Below are 21,226 nucleotides of genomic sequence, written 5' to 3'. Positions count from 1 at the left end.
GAGAGAGAGAGAGAGAGAGAGAGAGAGAGAGAGAGAGGCAGACAGACAGACAGACAGAGACAGACAGACAGTGACAGAGAGAACGAGGTAGATGGTGATGTATCAGCTGTTATATGGTGGTCATTTCCTGTGCCCAGCAGAACCACCCCTACTGCCTTCTCCCCTGCCCCAGGGAAGGGCACTTGTCAAAGTCAGCTATACAAGAATTGTTCACACCACAGGGCTGGAAGCAGTCCTTTGTAAATGAAGTATCCTTCAGCTCCAGTGTTCCTGCTGCCTGGTGCCTGCTCCACTGCCATTAACGACAAGGCCAGCCATGGGTGCTCAGCTTGATTCAACAAAGCTGGCAAAATAGTGGGCCCTAGGCTCAGTGCTTGACCCAAGTCACTGATCAGAACCTTCTGCCCTGTGCCCTTTCACCCGAGCCCATGTCTTTCTGCCCACCTCCCTGACCTGCCCTCTGCTGGTGCAGGTGGAACTGAGCACGGTGGCTGTGCAGGCTGGCTCCCTGTTGCACAGCCTGGTGCTTCGGGCACAGGAGTTAGTGCTACAGCTGCATGCTCTGCAGCTGGACCGCCAGGAGTTCGTCTGTCTCAAGTTCCTCATCCTCTTCAGCCTCGGTGAGTGGCCTCTACAGGCTCTGCAGTGGAGGGCGGTAAAGACAGTGGGGGCCCTACCATGGTTAGAAAGCCCAAGGGACAAGGATCCTCTTTTAGTGAGTGTTATAAGGGCACGTTGTGGGTCAGGGCCTGGCTGCTCCCTGGAGGGGCTTGGTTTCTCAGTGTGAAATCTCAAAGGCTGAGATGTTGTCTATGTTTTGTTTTTCATAGGGTGAGACTGTTTCTGAATTTGTTTCTAGCTAATCACGCCAGAAATTGCTCTTCATACCTAACAGACTTAAATGCCTGCTGCATTTAGGACTCTCTTCCCTGGCTCCTATCCTGGGGTCCCTACTTTTCCCTAACTCCCTGAACTACAGGGACCCAAGTTCTGACTCTAGGTCCCTTCACCTGTACATTCATTCTACAAACATCTGCTGAACATCTGCCTGGGTGCCAGGGACTCGAGGCAAACGTCAAATGGGAAAGATGCCAACTGCTGCCCCTCAGAGCCATCCACTTAAGGGAACAGCAAGTGTCTCATAAAAGGCGGAACACATAGATGGGGGAATGCATAGCAGCACAATGCAACAAATATGAGGATATGCCTCAGAGAGCCCAAGTTCTGGGATAGAAAGCTTGGGAGAGAGCATCTCAGTGGGTGAGTTGGGCGGGGGATTCGTCAGCAGGGAAGCAGCTATGGGATGGGAGAGAGACAGAAAGGAGGTAGGTAGGTCTTTGTGGCAGCCTGGCAATGATGCTTCCTAGGGGTAGGAAGTATTTGGAAACAGAGAGAAGGGAGCTGGTGAGGAAGCCCAGTGCTCAGGCTACTTGTCATGTCCATGTGCTAGGGACAACGGCCTGGGACTCTCAGCCTGGCTAGGGTTCTACAGAGTGTTAGGAAATGACTACAATGAAGTTGCCACCTTAAAGTGTAGCATGGCCTTAGGTGCCCTGGCCAAGTTTGGGAGGACCTTGAGTGGGGATGCTCAGCAAAGAGGACTTCTCAGCACCAGTCAGAGCTCCAGCCCTGCTCCCTTAAGAGAACCCCACAGCCCCCATTCTCCTACAAGCAAAGGTACTAGGTCCAGTTGGACATTGGTCTCCCTATTTCTCCTGGGGCTGGGCTCAGTGGTGCCTTGACTTGGGGCAGCTCAGTGCCTCCCTCCCATCCCATAAGCTAACTTTACCTTCAGTAACTTGGGAGAGATCAGTGCTAGAGTGGGGAGTGTGGGAAGAGCCTGAATAAGTACATGGCTGCCTGGAGTCTCTGATCTCTCCGGCTTTTGCAATTGAGCAAGTCACTCTCTGAGCCTCTATTTCCCCATGTGTGAAATGACATCCGTAAATGTCCTTGACATACTGCAAGGGTACAATGAGGTAATTCTACCACAATCTTGGCCCTCAGAAGTGTGTACTGATGTTCTTTATTAATCATCCTTACTAAGTCCATAAACAGATGAGCCAGAGTGACTGAACAAACCAGCCTACAGGCTGTCTTTATTCACGCTTTGTGTCTGACTGAGGGCTTTATTGTCTCAGGTCTGGCCATGGTGTCTGAGGAGTTCTCAGCTCAGTGGGCCTGAAGTTGGGTTGAGGTTGTGGATGTCAGAGGCACAGGAGACAGTGATTCTGGGACCTCAACCTACTGAAGCCTAGAACGAGGGGACAATGACAGAGACACATTGGGTCATAGAGTCCTTGGAAAGAGACTTCATGTTGGGATAGGAAGCGAGCAGTCCAGTATGATCAGAGCGGGGGCAACTCTACTGGGTCAGGATGCAGGATGCGGTACATACATCTGAGTTGGGCCCTGCAGTGTGAATAGGAGTGTTCTGGTGAAACAAACAGAAGGAAAAGCCTGTTGGAAGTTATGGGGAGGGGGATGGGTAGAGAGGAGGCCACAAGGTAGACAGGGGATGAACTGTGCATGGCCTTTGTTATTGGGTACCTTGAACCTTGCTCTGGAATGGTTCCCACTCTGGGAATAACATGATCACCTCACATCTGCATATCACCATCTCAGGCCCTTCCAGCTGCAGCTGAGTGATGATAGAATAGACCCTGTGACTCTGAAATGCAGAGCTCCTCGTCAGAGCTGAGCTTTCAGGAAAACTAGAACTCAAGACAAGGCCGGCCACTTACCCACAGACTTCCAGTCAGTCTGCTTGTGGGACCCTCAGCCTCACCGCCCTGGGTTGGATAGCCTCAACCCTAGGCAGTGACTGTCACCCACCCCCCACCCTGTCCCTCCCTACACACCTCTTTCTCGCCTGTCTCTGCAGAAGGGTGCCATTTGGCGTCTAAATAGCATCTCAGGCAGCTCAGAGGCAGGTAAGGAGGCTTAATTAAAATTAGTGCCTCTCTCCTGGCAATCGCAGTGTTTATGAAGATGGGCCCGGCCGGCATTGTTCCGCCGAGGACTTAATCGAAGCTTAATGGATTGACCTAACATTCGATTTCCTGATTCCCATTGAGGCGCACGGCAGCATTCCCTTAAGCGTTTGCAATTTACCCACCGCTCCAAGCCAACAAAAGACGGACTGAATAGCAGTGCCACTCGAGGGGCCATTGTGCGCGGGGGCGCCTGCCTGAGTCACTGCTATTGGGACAACATTCTTTATGCCTCGCTGGAATGAAAGGATTATTCAAATATTCAATTAAACCGTGAAAAGGGGGCTTTTCTGAGATCCCGGGGGGCCCCCAGCTCATGGAGCTAGCGGCTGCTCCCAGGGTGGGGTGCCATCTCCCACCCCCTCTGCCTCCAGGGATGTGGGCAGTACAGTCCATTCTGCAGGCTCAGGTCCCAGGCTGGTACTCAGCAAGGAGCCCTGTCCTGACCTGCCCCATCTTACAGAAGATAGGTTCCAAGGTGGCCTCTGGTTGCAGAGCTGGGGTGTGAGCCCCTTGGCATGTGAAGGGAGAATCTCCAGGTTATGGGACGATGCCTGTTCCTGGGTCTAAGAGCAAAGGGTACCACACTCAGTGTGATGTGGCTGTATTCCATCCCCTAGTCTGAGTGAGCAGAGGAAACTGGAGACTGGAGAGGTAAACTGATCTAAGGTTTCCAGGTGAGGGAAAAGTTAGGTCTAAAGTCAGCCCCAGGGAGGGATCTTAGACTAGCCCCATAGGTTGCAGAGAGCCTGATTCTGAAGCCTTCCAGCTCTGGGAATCCCAGCCCCGCCCTGCCCACAGCAGGAAGTCCTGCAGCTCCTAGAATCAGACAGGCTTGGGTCTGAGTCCTGCCCTGCTATGTGTGGGTGGTCTAGGCACACACTTGCAGGATGCACTTCTTGCAGTCTAGATATCTGAAGGGATGAACCAAGCTGGTGCCATGAAACGGATCCCAGCTCTGGTCTGTGGCTGCTGTGTATGTCCTTCCACCCTGTAGCTGCCTTCATGCTCCAGGGCCATGGAAGTCTTAATATGTGGGAACTGAGAGTCCAGAGGCCTTCTTAGAGAGGGGCTGTACCTGAAAGTTGTCCTTGCCCTGCACCCTCCCCCTTCTACTCCACTGTCATCCTGAGTCCCCGATGCTTGTTGCTGAGAACAGTAAATCCTGGTAAAGCTGGAAGCCTGGGCCCTGGTGCCTCCATCCCTTCCATCTGAGCAGCATCCTAGCCCATCCTCCTCCACCTCATCTCTTTCCTCTGGGCCCCTTTACTGGGCAGCCTAGAGACAGACCCCATCTTTCTCCTATTAAGAATGTCAGAATAACTCAGGGATAGTATGAAGGTGCTGACTGATGATACAGGGATGGGAAAGGGGTTGGGTCAAGGACAAATGGGATCAGTAGGCATCTCTCGCTTCCAGGAGACTAGCTTGGTGGAATGGTTTCCTGTGATCACCTTTAAATGTACCTGGAGCCAGCCAGCCTAGAAAGCTGGGTTGTTCTGTACAGTTGGGTAGGTTTCACTGTACAGGGGGCACTGAGGCAGTGAAGGACTGGGCTGGGATCTCAGAGTGTATCTCTAGACAAAGGGGGCTAAAAGGCATAAAGATGTCTGTGAACTGGTGGCTATCCCAGGGAGAGGAGGAAGAAAATGACCCCAGCTCACTTATTGGAGGGTGATGGGAGCCAGGGTAGAAGCCAGCAGCTGCCAAATCCTGCCATACGACTCAGGCCCAGCTCCGGTTTCCCTAAATCCATCTTTGGACAACACAGGCCTCAGCGGGTATGCTGGGGGCGGCTGAGGATCAGGGTTGCCAGGCACCTCAGCTTTCCTGGCGCAGTGGGTGTTAAGAGGGATTAGAGGGCCAAGAGCGCATGCTGGACAAACTCCCCCACAGTAGAAAGACTGGGGGTACCTACCTCAAGGGAGGAAAGCAGATGAGTGACCCATCTTGTGAACCTCTGGAGGCAACAGCCCAGCAGAGGCCAGGATAGGCTTTGAGGGCTGGGGCCTTATGTTAATTAAGCTCCTAGGCAGGACATGAGCTGATTGAGGCTGAGAGCTGTGACAGGGGCTTGGTGACAAGGAAGGGACCTGGACACCCTGTTTCCAGCCCCCTTCCCTGAGGAAGGTGAGCTTTTATGCAGAACAGGCAGGGAGGGACTCTTCTACAGGGCAGCTCACTCCTAACCAACTCCAACGACCTCTTTTGTGTCTAACCCAGGACTAAGGCCCAAGGATGCACTGATCACGCTCCAGCCCCAGTCACATTTGGTCCACACTGAGCCACCTGCTCCTCTCCCTCTCATTGGGAGCTGGCCTTCCATATCTATCTGGCGACCATTGTTCTCACACAGCCTGTCTGTTTGGAGAGGGCTAGTGAGCCAGACTGCCTGCCTACTCACCCGCCCACTGTCTTTCCACCCTCCCCCAACCCTCTCTTTTCATTTTTTTGATAGCACAGGGGATAGAACCAGGGCCTGCTTGTGCCAGGCCAACAGTGTGCTCTAAGCCACACTTCAGTGCTGTTTTAAATTTATGTAAATTGCTTTGCCTTACAAACCTAAAGTTCTTCACATTCTCTCTTACCTCCCACTCTGCCCTGCTTTTCTTTTTTTTATTTTTTTATTTATTTTATGTGTATGAGTACACTGTAGCTGTACAGATGGCCATGAGCCATCATATGTGTGGCTGCTGGGAATTGAACTCAGGACCTCTGCCGCCCTGCTTGCTCTGCCCCTCTTGCTCCAGCCCAAAAGCACCAGAAGAGGGCATCAGATCTCATTACGGGTGGTTGTGAGCCACCATGTGGTTGCTGGGATCCGAACTCAAGACCTTTGGAATTGCTGTCAGTGCTCTTACCCGCTAAGCCATCTCGCCAGCCCAAGAACCTGAAGCTGTTGTGAAGCCACATTTTTTTTTTTTTTTTTTTTTTTTTTTTTTGGTTTTTTTTGGTTTCTCTGTGTAGCCTTGGCTGTCCTGGAACTCACTCTGTAGACCAGGCTGGCCTCGAACTCAGAAATCCTCCTGTCTTTGCCTCCCAAGTGCTGGGATTAAAGGCGTGTGCCACCACCGCCCAGCTTCTGCCCTGCTTTTCAACGTGGCTCCACATGCTCTGAGTATATCCATTCCACAACTTCCCACATGTAACCGGCACACACACACCCAGGTCCCTCTTCCTTACCACAAGCAGTGCCTCAAAGAAGCTGACCCCAGAGTCCCATGACTGAATTTATGGAGCCTCTTTCCAGGGCATGTCCAAAGTGCTCATGAGTCTGACACCCTAAGACAGGTCCTTTGGACAGTGATGTTGATGATGATGTCTATCAGGGCAGGGATGATGGCACAGAAAGGCTTTGATGTGCATCCTGGGAGAGACAAGTGCACCCCATTTCATAGATGAGAAAATAGAGAGGTGTAAACACCATATGAGCAATACATCTGCTGATGTTCTTGATGGTCTTGATTTTCAAGTATCCATGGTGACAACAGCAGTGATGGCTGGGTCAGTGGTATGGTTTAGTGGTTGGTGATAGTGGTGGCCATACTGGTGATAGAATACAGGGATTTTCTAGGTGTGATAGTGCATGCCCTTAATCCACTGGGGAGGCAGAGAGAAGCAGGTGGATCTCTGTGAGGTCCAGGCCAGCCAGGGAGACATAGTAGATCTTGCCTCAAAAAGAAAGAAAACAAACAAACAAACCCCAAAGACAAAGAAAGCATGGGGAGAAGCTTGGGGACAGTATGCAGAGTGATGTCACTGACGGTGGCCACAGGGTGGGGGTGAGGGGGTTGCCACTGAGGGGCTCATAGCAGTCTCTGCACCCACAGGTTGGTATCCCCCCTTGGAATGTGGTGTTGGTAATACTGGTGACTGTGTCAGCCCAACTTCGTTGGTGGCACAGTGACAAGAGGGTGATGGGCTGCTCCCGTTGCAGATGTGAAATTCCTGAACAACCACAGCCTGGTAAAGGACGCCCAGGAGAAGGCCAACGCCGCCCTGCTGGATTACACCTTGTGTCACTACCCACACTGCGGAGACAAATTCCAGCAGTTGCTATTGTGCCTGGTGGAGGTGCGGGCCCTGAGCATGCAGGCCAAGGAGTACCTGTACCATAAGCATCTGGGCAACGAGATGCCCCGCAACAACCTTCTCATTGAGATGTTGCAGGCTAAGCAGACGTGAGCCTGGGAGCCAGGCAGTGGGCAGTAGGCAGGGATGCCACTGCCTCCAAAAGACTCCTTGCGTTAGGTGACCCAGGAGCCTTGTCCTTAAGCCTCTGCCCCTGAGCTCCATAGCTGTGTGTTTGGGATGACGGGCAAGGATGGGCAGGAACTGGCCGGGGCAGGTTGCCTTCACTAGCCATTGGCATGTGTCTGCCACTTGGAGTGCCCCAAAGGGGTGACTTCTAACACTCCTTCCTCCATCTGCCCCCAGCTTTTTTTTTTTTCCTGGTATCTGAGGTCCCAGGAGGAGGCTCGGGATTTCCTGGTGGGCCTGGATGTCCCTTGGGTCAGAGGTCATCCTTTCCCTCTCTCCTGTAATCAGAGGCAGAGGAAGGTCTGCAGGCATCGATGAGGGCAGAGGAGGGGGGTCTCCAGAATCCCCTGAAGCAGGGAAGGAAGTCTGCTGTTGTAAACTGAGTTTGCTAAATTGGGTCCCTAGAGGACAGACACCATGAGAGTGGGTAGGGCAAAAAGACCCCCTCCAGCCCTCCACCTGTCTAATTCTGATCCACTATCTGTAAAAGGACTTAGTTGTGATCGTCCTTCTCCCAGGTCCCAGCTACCCAGGGAGGAGGAGTCTGGTGTAGTCAACATTCCTGCTCTAGCCCTGCCCACCACCAGCTGGCTGGGCTGGTACTTATCTGCAAGGTTGCAGTCACCAGGATTCTTTCGCTTTCATCTAGATAGTCCTTGGAAAGTGTGTGAGAGAGAAGTGGGCAGGAGACAGACTGAGGACTGAGCTGGGGTATGGGGATTAGCACCAACGCTTTCTCCTGACATCTCCTTCCAAGAGTCAGGGTGGCATCTGGTCATCTTCATGTACCCCACCTCACTCCTGAGAAGAGCTGTCACTTGCCCTCTGCCCCAGCTCCACTAAGGGAGCAACAGGAGGCCTGCAGGAGCTCAGAGTCCTTGCAGGTGGGGATATGGGTGAACCTAGGAGAACTCACGGATCTTTATATGAGCACAGTGCTGAGGACTCTCTCTCATGGCTCCATCCTTTTGGGTCCCTTGCCACACCCCTTGAAACTGGCCTCAGTTCCCTGGCTTCTGCTTTGCCTCCTGAAAGTCACTCTGCAGGGCCAAGCAGTGGGGGGAGAGACCTAAGCCATCCTCTGTTTCAGACTGGGCATCCACTGTCTTTCCTGCTTTCATGTCCGATTTACAGCTTATGCTAGGCCTGCCCAACTGGACAAGGCTGTCTCCTGTCTTCTACTACCCTGGCTCAGACCCCACCTCTGCCCCTGAAATGCGTGCTCTCACCAAGGCCAGAGACCCACAGCCCCAAGACAAGAAGTGCCCTTATAAACCCCTGCAGCCCTGCAGCCCTGAAATAAATTTTGCAGTTAGTTTCCAGTAGCATCTGTGAATTTGCATTCTGAAGCAAGGTGTAGTCCCTGGGGTAGGTTCTGGGTGGTGGTGGTGGTCTGTCTGCCACCAAAATAGTGTTCAGCTCAAACCTCTGGGAAGGGGCAGGTAAAGGTGCTTGCAGGCCTGATGACCTGAGCCCACATGGTGAAGGAGAGAACTGACTCCCATAAGTTGTCCTCTGACCTATGTGCAACACACACACACACACACCCCATACACACACACACACACACAGAACCTGCACAAGACCAAGCCACTCAACACTCCAGCACGGATGGAGGAGGAACTCACATATCCCCTACTCCTGGCTAAGGAGCTATTGACTGTCAATGGCTTCTGGGGGTGGGAATGTCAGATTTCTTCAGGGATGTGATCCTAATCCATGCTCCAGTGCTCCATTGGAAGGCCCTGCACCTATGTACATACAGACTTTACTAAATGGACTCAGCAGATTATGAAAGTAAAGTAAGGAAGTTGGGAGGGGAATGTGGACAGAGTCCTGGGAACTGAGCAGTGGGAGATGGGTATGATCTAAATACAGTGTATATCTGTGTGTCTACATACATACCATACACATTGAAGGTATTATTTAAAATGAGGCAGGAGACAGATGAAGAGCCCAGGGTGTAGAGACAGCAGGTGCTACTAGGCTTTGGGCCCCATCCCAAACCTGGGACTCAACTGTACGAAAACCCAGGGAGATGCTGTGACTTTCTGGGGTCTCATCTCACTTCCACCCAGTCATGCCAGTTCTGCCCCATACCGAAAGCGCATCCATTTCATGAACACCTTGCAAACACCACAGCTTCCTATCCTTGCAGTGACTCCAGCAGGGGTGCCAGTGTGGGGACCCAGATCCAACCTGGCTCTCCCTTTCTACCCTGCCCTCAATTCCCACCCTTGCTGATGAATCCTGCTAGGTGGCAGCACTGAGCTTGACCAACACCTGAATGCTCCAGCACCTCCCGGTGGATCTGCTCTTCCTGGCCATCTTTGAGGGTTCTCCACGTTCCTGCAGCTGAATCGGTGCTCAGCCACTGTCCCACCAACTTTAACCAATATGATTAACCTAGGGCAACATTTTCTAAAAAAACTAGAAAAAGGGTACCTCCTTTAGGGGGAGGTGGCAGAAAAAAGATGTTCCTCTCCTGCTTTGTGCCTGTCCCAGGGCAATGTCCAGGCTTAAAGAAAACTGTCTTAATCAACCAGATGCTATGATGTGATCTCTTATTAAGAAAGTTGTTGATTAGCTCACAAGAGAAGACTCAACAGCTGAGAAGTCGTCCAAATTGAGTTTTTAAGGATGTCTAGGAATTCACCAGCTTAACAGAAGCAAAGACAGTCCAGAAAGAACAGTGTGACAATAAAAAGAAAGAGGGTGGTGCCAGCTGACTGTGTTTGGCTGGAGCATAGAGGGTGTGGGAGGAAGAAGAGATATGTAGGATGGAAAGGCCTGGAAAAAGCTCCTTAGTCCTGTCCCCCGACCCCCAAACCTTTTTGATTGGAACAGGGACCTTCGAGGGAAGGGATTCAGAGCGCATGGAAATGCAGATGGCTTTGTGCCACCAAGGACCCAGTCTCTTCTACCTCCTTACATGCCCCCTGGCCCTCTAGCTACAGGCCATGGGTTCTGCCAGGGCTGAGCATGTATGCTGCTGATATTTAGCAAAGCCCACCTGCTCCAAAAGGAATGGCCACCTGGCTCAGCCTTTCATCCTCCCGGGTTTCTGCGTGCCTTCCCAGCGAAAGGCAGGTGCTCTGCTGTCTTCTCTCTCGTGAATATCTGGCCTCTTCACCCAGAACCTTCAATGCCTTGAACACAGTTTTCTCTGCCTACAGCCCTACATGTCTCTGGTCACAGCTGACCTTCTCTGCATACCTACAGGGTGCAGGGTAGTTGCCATGCCCCAAACTAGCATAGGACTCTATCATAAGGTCTTTTGAGAGAGAGAGAGAGAGAGAGAGAGAGAGAGAGAGAGAGAGAGAGAGAGAGAGAGAGCCTGTTATCCCTCATTCTGCAAATGACAGACAGGAAGGCTTCAAGTTCTTCCACATCCTAGGTCCCCAGAAATAAGTGCCTGGAGACCCGGACTTGCATAGGTGAGCCATTGCTCTCCAGAAATTGTGTCCCAGTTGCAACCCACATAGGATTCGGGGAGGAAGCCACCAAAGCCCAGGGACTGTGCCTCACTGGCTCTTGGGGGTTTCTCACTCACCCTGCCCTCTTTGTCTCCTTTGTCCCATGCACACTCTGACCCATCTCTGTAGCCCCAAGGGAGGTAGGCTGGATGGTGTTGGGGTCCCAACTGGTGGCTGGCCTGTTTTCAGTTGACTTCCATACAGGTTCCTCCTCAGTGAGACAGCCATTCCCTTATTCCTGAGTGAATCCCTGCTCCCTGTGTGCAGTGGTGCCTGGCACCTCCAGAAATCAGTGCCTAGGTGTTTTGGGCCCACACCCATTGCCCATGCACTTAGGCTGCCAGCAGGGACGCCCCTGGCCTGTGTCTGCACAGTAAGGATGAAGTTAATCTCCAGGCAAGAGTGAGGAACCACAGCCTCAGGCCAGGGACACTGCAGATGCTGAATGGGCTGACTGCTGGGCAGAAGAGATGACTCAGGGACTAAAAGCACTTGCCACAAACCCTAATGACTTGAACTTTATGCCAGTCATGGTGAAAGGGGAGAACTGACTCATGCAAGCTGTCCCCTGACCTCCACACAAACATCCCGACACATGCACACACACAAGACAAATGTTTTTTAAAGTGCTAACTAGAACTAGCGAGCCTGGCAGCAAGGCAGATTCCCAGAGTCAAACTGACAGCTTCTCTGTTCCCCTTCCTACCAGACAGCCCTGTTCATCTACCCCTTCCTGGCCAGGAAGACAACCCCCAGCCCAGGGGCTTAGGGGTAGCACAGGCAGGAAGCTTCAACACCTAGTTTATTATCAGACACTGGCGGGAGCATCTAGGAAGTGGAAGGAACCAAGACAAACAGAAGGACCAGCCGGGCTGGTCCAGAGCTGCCTTTCTCTCGCTTGGAGCTGCCCCCTGTACGGTTCAATCTGGGTTTCCGACGATGAGCTGAGGTCCTCTGGCCATTGAGCTCCTGAAAGGCTGGGAGGAAACCCTGCACATGCCTTTTAGATCCCTGTAAGGAAAGTGCAAGGGATCTCTTTGGGCAGGGCTGGCAAGAATGGCCAAGATTAGGCAGGGTCTGGCAACAAAGACTTGTGGGGAACCCAGCCTGCCCCTCGTGGTCTCCCTGAGACGGTTTCTCTACAGTCAGAACACCTGCATGCACCTACTGTCCCCAGAGCTTTCCGGAAAGGACGCATGGCCGGCAGCCACCCCTCACTGAGACCTTTGCCCAGGTTGCTCGGAGTGCGTGATTGGGAGGAGCTAGGGATGTCAGGCCAGGGTAAGGGTCTGGAAGGTGGGGCCGAAGTGGAAGCGGCTTCGTTGCTACGAGCAGCCCTAGCAACGCACCCATTCAGCAGAGACAAAGGCACAGAGGTGCTGCAGTGGCTCTTGTTCTCGCAGACGGCTGTGCCTGCGGGTGGGGGCGGGGTGGAGGCGGGGGCTGGGCCCGTCGGGTTAGGGGCGGCTGCGCACTCTGATCTTGCCTAGCCCTGCGCCCCTGATCTGCCTGCAGGGGTCGCTCCAGCCTCTTTTAGCGGACCGGAAGCTGAACAATCAAGGCTGCCACAAACCTTGGTCTTTGGATCACACCCCTATGACTATTGCCACGTCTCAGTTGCCCCATCTGTGCCGGTGAGACTGGTTCCTGATGCGCCACTGGCTGCCTAGTCGCAGCTCCTTTGGATACCCTGGCCTCCTCCTCTGCACACTTCGAGGAAAGCAGCCTCCCCTGACTAGTGGACCAGAACCAGCACCGGCCTAGGGTTTGGCATTGAGCCTAATCCCCGCAAGAGTTCTGAAAGCAGGCCTCTCTTCCAGCCAGCCATGGATATAGTTTGAGACTAGGCAGTGTTGATCTAAGATTGGTTCCTGTGTGGCTGAGTCTCAAATCATTTTCATCTTGGAGCAGTGCGGGAGAGGAGGGATGAAGTCGTCTGCCCAGGAAGAGAAGTACCTGAAGTCCTAAATGCTGTCAGCTCCACGGCCTGAAGAAGAGAACAGGAAAGATAGGCTCCTTCTCCTGTCCCCTATACCCCCTGGGAGCTCTTGGCCCTTCCCAAGAGGCCTTGGATTTTAGGTCTACCAGCCTACAGGCTCTAGCTTCCCGGTGCTGAGGACAAGGTCCCTGGGGTCAGTGCCCACCTGCCCTGTCCTAACCTTTGTTGTGCCCCCAACCCTGCCATTACACTAGCTGGTCCCTTGTTCCAGTCTTACTGGTCTCCTGGGTTCCGTAATGGAAGAGAAGGCTGTGGGAATCCTGGATCCATGGGTCCCTAAAAGGGGGAAATATTTGATGAACTCTGCACAGGCTAAGACATTGGGCCCCCACTATCAGACACCCTAAAAATCTGCTCAGAACTTTACTCTCAGATTAGTGGTAAGGAAACTGAAGCCCTCCCAGCTCTTGTGTCAAGGGCTCAGGCACACTTCCCTCGCCTAGCCCCCACTGGGCTAAGAACCCTAGACAGGAGTTCTAAGTAAACCCCACCTCTGGTTCAACACCCAACTGTTCTCCAAGACCTCAGTTTCTTTGTCTTTCTAGTGGGCTTATAAAGTCTGCCACTGTTCTCCTAGCTCTGGTTGACTGATGGAGAAATCAAGGCAGCAGAAAACACTAGGCATGGAGATAGAGAGATTGTACCTCTGAGAGCAACAGGTCTTCTCAGAGAATTCCAGGCTCGGGTGTTCTCCTCGGCCATGGCCCAGGGACATGAAGCCTGCAGGTCAGAAGGGCCAGAGAGTGTCTGAAAGGAGAGGTGTTGTGCTTGGGTCCTGCCCATCTGGTCCCAGGGCCCCTCCCCCTTAGGCAGGTGCACCTGCTCTGTCCTGAGCACCTCAGCTGCCTTCCTCTCTGTCATCCTCCGTAGTGCATTCTGCACCTGCAGGGTAGCACAGGTCAGGCCTTGACCCTCCCTGGAGCCCTACAGGTGAGTCCTTCCTTGAATCTATGGGAATCAGGGATAGGGACCCCAGTCCACCCTCCCTTGATTTTTTTCCCCACAGTCTCCTCACCATACTTACCTCTCCATTGTAAGCAGCGTAGACAAGGAAGATGTATGGGCCCTGTGGACAGGTCTCATATCAATCACTAAGAAGGAATATACCCACCTGCTCTGTGGCCTGGCCTCCCACTTTCCTTGGATCAAGAGCCCAGGACCACAGTAGATAAATACACTGAGGGACATCGAGAGGCAGAAGGACTCAAAGCCTGCCCTGCCCTCCTTCTAGCCCTTTAGTCTGCAGCCCCTAGAGTCTCTTATTTCCTTCTGAGACTGAGTGTAAAGGGCTCAGCATTCAGGCCTAGGACAGAGCTGACTCCTCTCTGCATGTGTAGGGACCAGCAGGGCCTTGACACTCAAAAAGGACCACCATATTTGGGTCTCATGAAGCCCCATTTGATGGATAGAGAGGCCCAAGATAGTGTTGTCCAATGGGTCAGGTCTGAACTGAGCCTAGAACTAGAGCCTAGAACTTACTCAGACACCATGTGACAGCATAAAAGGCAGCTTCCTGTTCAAGCCTGAGGCCAGGAGCAGAGGACATTGGACTCCTAGGTCTTCCAGCCTTTGGACCTCTGGTCCCCGGGCATAACGGATTGACATCACCATTCTTTAACAACTAAGACAGATCACTAAACTCAGAGCCAGCCAGCCTGTCCCTTCTGCACCTCTGCATTGCCTTCCTTTGAGTTTCCTTTTCATATTCTACACCAGCAAACAAAGGCATCTTTCTGAACTCCGCTACCCCATGCTTGACATCACCCATGGCTCACACTCCCTACAATAAAACTGGAGTCCCTTATAGCAACTTCAGAGTCAGAACATTTTGGTCCCATGTCCCCTCTTGACCTGTTTCTTCCCAGCCCTCCTCATGTTGCCCTGGGTCTCACAGTGATGCCCCTCTGCATATAGCTTCATACCTTAGCTGAGAATTAGCCCTTCCACTTAAGAATTCCCTCTGTCCCCACACTGCCTTGGCTGTCCCTTGCCCTCTCAGCCTCTGAGTTACCACACTATGGGTAGGTAGTATGAGATGGGCACTTTGGTCCTATGCACTATGTTCTTTGGGATGTGAACCAGCAACTGGCCTGGGGGTGGGGAAGATCTGTAAAGCATGAATGAATGAACAAATGAGTGAATGAATGAAAACAAAGGAGTCCCTATTCACAGAGCTTTGGTGTGCATCAGGTATTGTGTTCAGCCCTTTGTAAAGGTTATCTCAGTTGGGTCACCAGAAGATTCCTTAAGGCACAGAGGACTTCAATCCCCATTAGACAGGTCCACCAAGGTAGATGTGAGCTACAGCTGGCTACAGAAGTGAGGCCTGGCTTTCCTTCCACAAAACGAGACATAGTGTGGGTCAGAAGAAAACAAAATCATTCCTGAATAACAAGTGAGGCTGGATCCATTCTGGTCTCTCTGGATCCTGTCACTGGGCTGGGGTATATCCTGCCTAGTTTATGCCCAAGACAGAAGGGCAGGACTTCGGGCCAGGCCTGGGGATGGTTACAAGGCATTCAGGTGCCAAGGACACAGCCTAGAATAAATCAGGGAGCTGCCTGACAGCACTACTCTCATAGGAACCAGGAGCAGGCCAGAAAAGGAGCCCCAGACCAGGACAGGAGAGATCTTAGAAGATGGAGAAGAGCCCAGGGGCAATGCCAGGAAAAAAAAATATCAGCAGAGAAGACAGTGACAGCCCGAGAGACAGAAAGAATCAGAGAAAGTTCAGAAACAAAAGAAGCCACAGGTGGGGGTGGTGTGGAGATGGGGAGCCTAGGGTGTTCTACTGGTTGTACCTCTGAGTCCCCCTACAACAGGCCTGGAGCGTATGCCTGGTAGAGGGGGCGGGGGTACTGTCAGCAAGTTGAAGTAATCACCATGACAACGAGCTTCTGTCACCTTCAGTGTCCTGTTTTGAGCTACAGAAACCTCACCAGGGTCACTTAGACACACAGGGAGAGCTGGGATAGAGCCTCTGAGTACTGGGGACTTGGAGCTATGTCAGGAAAGGACACGGTATCCAGTATTCTGCCATTTAGGCCAACAGGGTACTAGGGACCATGCTTACCCTTTATCATTGCCAGGGGTTCATGAGGCTCTTCTTCTTGCCCCAACCCCATGTACACCTCTGTGTGAGTGTGTACATGTATTTCTGCACGTGTATGAGCACATGTATATGCATGCGTGTGGCGGTCACAAGTCGATGTTAGGTTTCAACCTCTACTGCTATCCACTTTATCTTTTGAGACAGGGTCTCTCACTGGACTTGCAACTCAGCTTCAGCTCCCCTCCTGAAGTGTGATTGTGCCAGGACTTGCCCACAGTCAGTGCTGACTACTTCCAGAACTAAGAATCCAGACACTGACTATAGGACCCATCTTATTTGCTCTTGCTTTGAAGCCTTGGGAAAGCAACTGTACAAGGCCTGTTTCTCTGTCTGTGAGTTTGTATTGAGATCAAACTGTGAGCTGGGCCAGAGCAATCAATCACACAGGCATCAGAAGCAGCCCTTACTGACTCAGCCCTCCTCTCTAAGGAAGGCTCACTGCTCTGAGGATGCAGGGCCCTAGACAGCCTTTGCCCCTGATTTGAGGAGCATGCCTTTGTTCAGCTTTGCCCTGAGTTGTTCTTTTTGGCCCTGAGAGGGAGTCGGGGTAGGGAGACCTGGCATGGACAAAGGGGACAGTCCTACAAGGGTCAGGACAACAGTGACAGGGACCACTCCTTGGGGCCCTCACTGTCTTGCCACCTACTCCTGGGGGTGGCACCATCTATTCCTGCCTGGGTCCCCAACAGGTCTGTAAACCTTATAGACAGGAACACTCAAGTGCTTAGATACTTCTCTGTCACCAAGCTATGATGGATGGCTTCACTGTGTGACGTCAGTATCAGTCTCCTGATTAAACCCTCTCCTAACCCTTTGTCATCACAGATAGGGTGGCCTGAGCCAACCCCACAGTAAGCTAGAGATACCTAAGGAGAGGGCACAAGATCCCTGTATGCCTTCACTGGCCTCCTGGTGATCCTTGAAGTGGCCCAGACACTGTGACCCTTGACCAACCCCTCGGTAAGCCTGAGAGACAGAAAGAATCAGAGACAGTTCAGAAACAAAAGAAGCCACAGGTGGTGGTGGGGGGCGGAGATTGGGAGCCTAGGGTGTTCTACTGGTTTCATCTCTGACCACCCCGCCCCCTAGCAGGGCTGGAGAGCCTTCCTCAATTGTCCAGTGAACTAAAAGTCCTTCGTCATGTCCCACGTGTGGACATAAGGGCACCAGTTGCCATGCCTCCCTTATCCCCTCTTTTTGCAGAATGCCCTACTTTGCTGTTGGATGTCTTCTGTGATGTAGGCTCACCTCCTGCTTAGTCTTGGCAAACCACATACCCTCTCTGAGTTCCAATGTTCCAGAGCCCCCATTCTATGTGGTCAGGGCCTAGAAATACCTGGAAGGAATTGAGAAGCACAGCAGCATAGGCCCAGGTTGGGCTAATGTGTACCAGGAGGCCAAACAGCCAGGTCAGGCCCAGGACAGGTAACAGGGCCAGCACTGGTTTCACCATGGCCCTGTGGGGAAAGGAGGCAGAGCTGAGGGGCCAGTGTGATTCCCTGGTGTCTGATGGATGATGCAGTACCAAGGAAGTACATGGAGACGGGAACCTGCAAACTGCAGATTGGGAGAAAGCTCTGCAAAGCCTTTGGGTGGACCTGGCTTCGTTCTTAGTAGGGGTGGTGGTACTGGGAGATAAGATTTCATTCATTCACAAGTCTAGTTTGCAAAAATGAGGCAGCTTCCCAGAACTCGGCAGGGAGTGGGAGCATGAGTCAGGAAGACTCTGCGACCCTCTCCAGTAGCCTGGCTTCCCTGACTTCTCAGGTACTTGCTGGTTTGAGTGGTTCTGCTGCAGCAGGGACTGGTTAAGTGAAGAAGGCCACAGAGGAGGCTGGGCTATAGGAAGAAGGTTACTCCACTGTGTTCCAGCAGTCATGGTGCTGGGGAGTGGGGACAGGTCCTTGGTAGAGCTAGAGGCTTGAATCCTTACTCTGATCCTGAACTGGGGATGGCCAGACTTTAGGACTCCTCCTGTCTTGTCTCAAGCAGACCCTCAGCACCTTCTGAAGACAGTGAGCCCCCAGGACATTGGCTGATATCCACAGTGTCTCATATAGCATGATATGCCCAAGCACGAGTGCCATGGAAGTCAGCCACACATGTACTGATTGCTTAACACAGGCTCACACATCCCAACAGGACTCACATACTCACAGTAAACCAGGCTTATGTGAGGTGCCAGCTGACCCCGCACCCCAATCTCATCCCGCCTCCTAGCCGAACCTCACCACATTTGGAACTTGATCTTCTGCTGTAGGTCAGGCTGTGAGCTCAGCATGCGTGCGCGGTGGTGGCTGCTGGATACAGTGACCATTACCACACGGACCAGGATGTAGGTATTGGCCTGAAGGTTGGGTGCCAGTGAGCAAGAGGAATCCCCTCTTCCCAACGAGTCCCTCCCTTGTGGCACCCACACCTTCCGGCTCACAGTCAGCACAAACAGGACGGGCCCCACAAAGGCCCAGATGGCATCCGTATGGACATTGAGCCAGCAGTGTCCAGAAGCCACGTAGTCATGAGGGTGCAATGCTAGGGTGATGGACACAATGGCCACAGGAATGCCTAGGGAAGGGGAAAATAGACTCAGGCCATGCCACCACTCACTGTTGTCTAGTATCCCAGCGCACAACTGTCCCCTGGGCCAATCTAAGAGGTGGAAACTGAGGCTGTTGAGTAGGGGGGAGTTAAGAAAAACAGACTGGGCTGGGCGGTGGTGGTGCATGCCTTTAATCCCAGTACTTGGGAGGCAGAGGCAGGTGGATTTCTGAATTCGAGGCTAGCCTGGTCTACAGAGTGAGTTCCAGGACAGCCGGGGTTACACAGAGAAACCCTGTCTCGAACAACAACAACAACAACAACAACAACAACAACAACAAAGAAAAAGAAAAAGAAAAAAGAAAAAAAGAAAAACAGAGCTAGGGTCTGATGTAACTGGGGAAACTGAGCTCACAACAGAGACAAGTATCAGGTGGTACTGGATGAAACACGTATAGGGTAGTGTTGAGTGCTGGGTGTTCAGTGGTACTAGGTACTAAGTATTAGGTAGTTCTTAGGTGCTGTTGGATGCTGAATGGTACCAATGGGCCAGAGGTTAGGTCTGGGTGGTACTGGTGTGGGGCAGTATTGGAGAGCAATGGAAAGAACAAGAGTAGGGATCAGGGGCCCTCACCCCAGCCTGCAGCATAGTACAGCCTCATCCTGGGGCCTGGGTGCATGCTCACAGCTACCACCTTGCTCCAAAGCAGCAGTCCCTCCGCCAGCATCCAGGAGAAGGCAACCAGAAAGAGAAGATGCATGGCCACTGTGACAGCCACACAGGCCACCTGGGGGAAGATGGAGGTCACTATGGAGCTCAGCTCTGGGCACCACTTACCCTGATCCCATGGTCATGCTTGGCATGCTCATCCAAAGAAGAGTCAGAGGGAAGGTCTCTGTCATTTGTACCATCTGGATCTTTCTTCTCTGAGATTTGCTCTCCACCAGGGCAAGGAAGCCACTAGCAAGTAACGGGGGGGTGTGGGGGGGAGACCTCAAAAGGCTTCTCATGCTTTTCGGCTCCAGAGTTTACCAGTCAGCTGCTGGCTGCCTACCTTGTTGGTCTCCGCCCACTCGCTGGTCATGAGGAATCCCTCAGCAGAGGCCAGGGAAAGAATAAGATTCTTGTGGATTGTGGTCCGCTCAGAAGTGGGAACCCTGTGTAGGTAGAAGGGTTGGCTAACAAGGACAGCCCCACCGGCCTCACACATTTTCAGCTAGGCCTTGGGGTGTGAGGGATTTCTGATGGCTGGGCTCTTCATGTAGGCTACAAGGGACCCAGCTTACCCTAAGGGAAGCCCCAGACCAAAGTCTCATGGGGATGGCTGTGGAGTCTAAGAGGGGACAAGCCCTGGTGTGGGACACTCCCTCACCCAGCCACAATGAAGAGCAAGAAGGTGGTAGCGAGAGCACAGAGGGACACGCCACAGCCCACAAATGACAGAGTCCTCAGCAGCGACTCCTCTTCAGGGCCTCCCTGCTGGAAAGGACAGTGAGGGGCCCATCCTCATCCCAATTTGCACAAGACTCACCCTGCCTGCTGACGTCAAGCCTCCCTAGGGAATCAAGGACGGCAATAGTACCGACCACCAGGGACTAGGCCTGCACACAGTAGGTGCTCAATAAATGAGTTTATCTCTTTCTTGCTGGATCTCCCTAAAAGCTGCCCCTCTTGCCAAGCTTCCACTGACTCAGCAGAGTCCTGCATTGGAAGTGACTGACAAATCCAGGGGGATGCTCCTGTGAGGCAGGTGATGTAAGAATCACAGACTGCTACTAAAGATGAAGCTGCTGGTGGGTTTTAATGTGATGTTTACAGAAAATAAGCATGTAAGCTTTCCTGGGGGCTCTTTCAGACCCAGAGTCTTCCTAAGGCACCGGCTCTGTCTAACTGGACCTTCTGGCAAATGACCGTGGGGTTCCTTTCTGTTTCCATGAAGCCCTTTCTTCATCTACTCTGGAGTTGGCTTCCCTCTTGATTGAATCTCCCCTTCAAATTTGCCTGAATTCATGATTTATATACAGTTTCTTCATGACCTTCAGGACACCTTTCTAAACCCCAGTTCTAGACCCAATAGTTCCACAGAGCCCTGACACCCCACCATTTCCCCACCTGGGTCCTCTGCAAACCCCATATCTAGCTGGGCCTTGGTCCCTGACCCACCCTCCAAGTGTCCAGTGCAAGGTCTCAAGATGAATTGGCCTCATGGATAATCTGCCTCTGCAGATGTGGTTACCCTGTTTCTCCCTGCTCACCTGGACTTCATACACCTGCAGCAGGATGGCAAAGCTGGTGCTGTGGTTGCAAAGGCAGGTGGTAGAGTCCTGGTGTAGAGTGAGCACTACACAGCCAGTGGTGGCCCAGGAGCCCCCTGCATCTGAGCTTAGGGTTGGGATGGAGCAAAGGGGCTCTTGAGATGTGGTGGACACGGGGAAAGACAGGGCAGACAGAGGACTCGCGACCTGAAGTCTGAAGCTGAGGGCTGCTTTGCCTCCAGTCAGTGATATGTCCTTGGCCAGTAACTAACCCTCTGGGCCCCAGTTTCCCATCCAGCAAATGTGCTTAATTTTTTCAGGGATGGTAGGATCAGAGGTCAGAAGAAGTGATGGCCTCTGTTTTCTTGCCTGTACTGGCTGCTAAACATTTGTGGGTGATGTCATTCCTTTTGCTGAAGTCCCAGGAGGGGACTCTGACAATGCTCAGGGCCACAGCCTCATAGGAATCCCTCTTAGCAGCCATTGGATAGTTGAGTCTCCTTCAGGGCACCTCCCAGAGTCAATGCTACCTCCTTCATAAGCATCCTAGGATGAAGCTCAATACCATGTGGGTAACACATCCTCCTTGCCC

At 52.6% G+C, this 21,226-nt stretch overlaps 2 protein-coding genes across 7 annotated transcripts in view; one reads left to right on the top strand and one right to left on the bottom strand.

Annotated features, from left to right (window-relative positions):
* Nr5a1 (nuclear receptor subfamily 5 group A member 1) overlaps window positions 1-8,578 on the top strand; it is a 22,345-nt gene extending 13,767 nt beyond the window's left edge. For all 6 annotated transcript variants that reach the window (XM_031370112.1, XM_031370115.1, XM_031370113.1 and 3 more), the window contains 2 exons: window positions 473-620; window positions 6,931-8,578. In XM_031370112.1, the coding sequence (XP_031225972.1) occupies window positions 473-620; window positions 6,931-7,178 (396 nt within the window). In that variant the 3' untranslated portion in view covers window positions 7,179-8,578. The remainder of the gene's footprint in view (window positions 1-472; window positions 621-6,930) is intronic.
* A 2,979-nt stretch (window positions 8,579-11,557) lies between these two features.
* The window catches only part of Adgrd2 (adhesion G protein-coupled receptor D2), a 14,446-nt gene continuing 4,777 nt past the window's right edge, over window positions 11,558-21,226 (bottom strand). Inside the window, exons 5-15 of the mRNA XM_031373195.1 lie at window positions 20,635-20,750; window positions 19,752-19,855; window positions 19,434-19,536; window positions 19,013-19,166; window positions 18,272-18,405; window positions 18,072-18,187; window positions 17,177-17,297; window positions 16,707-16,806; window positions 13,373-13,448; window positions 11,898-11,991; window positions 11,558-11,740 (exon numbers count right to left, since the gene is read on the bottom strand). Of these exons, the coding sequence (XP_031229055.1) occupies window positions 11,558-11,740; window positions 11,898-11,991; window positions 13,373-13,448; window positions 16,707-16,806; window positions 17,177-17,297; window positions 18,072-18,187; window positions 18,272-18,405; window positions 19,013-19,166; window positions 19,434-19,536; window positions 19,752-19,855; window positions 20,635-20,750 (1,301 nt within the window). The remainder of the gene's footprint in view (window positions 11,741-11,897; window positions 11,992-13,372; window positions 13,449-16,706; window positions 16,807-17,176; window positions 17,298-18,071; window positions 18,188-18,271; window positions 18,406-19,012; window positions 19,167-19,433; window positions 19,537-19,751; window positions 19,856-20,634; window positions 20,751-21,226) is intronic.

Source organism: Mastomys coucha, unplaced genomic scaffold (assembly GCF_008632895.1).
Source record: "Mastomys coucha isolate ucsf_1 unplaced genomic scaffold, UCSF_Mcou_1 pScaffold15, whole genome shotgun sequence".
NCBI lineage: Eukaryota > Metazoa > Chordata > Mammalia > Rodentia > Muridae > Mastomys > Mastomys coucha.
This window is presented reverse-complemented; position numbering and strand designations above follow the sequence as displayed.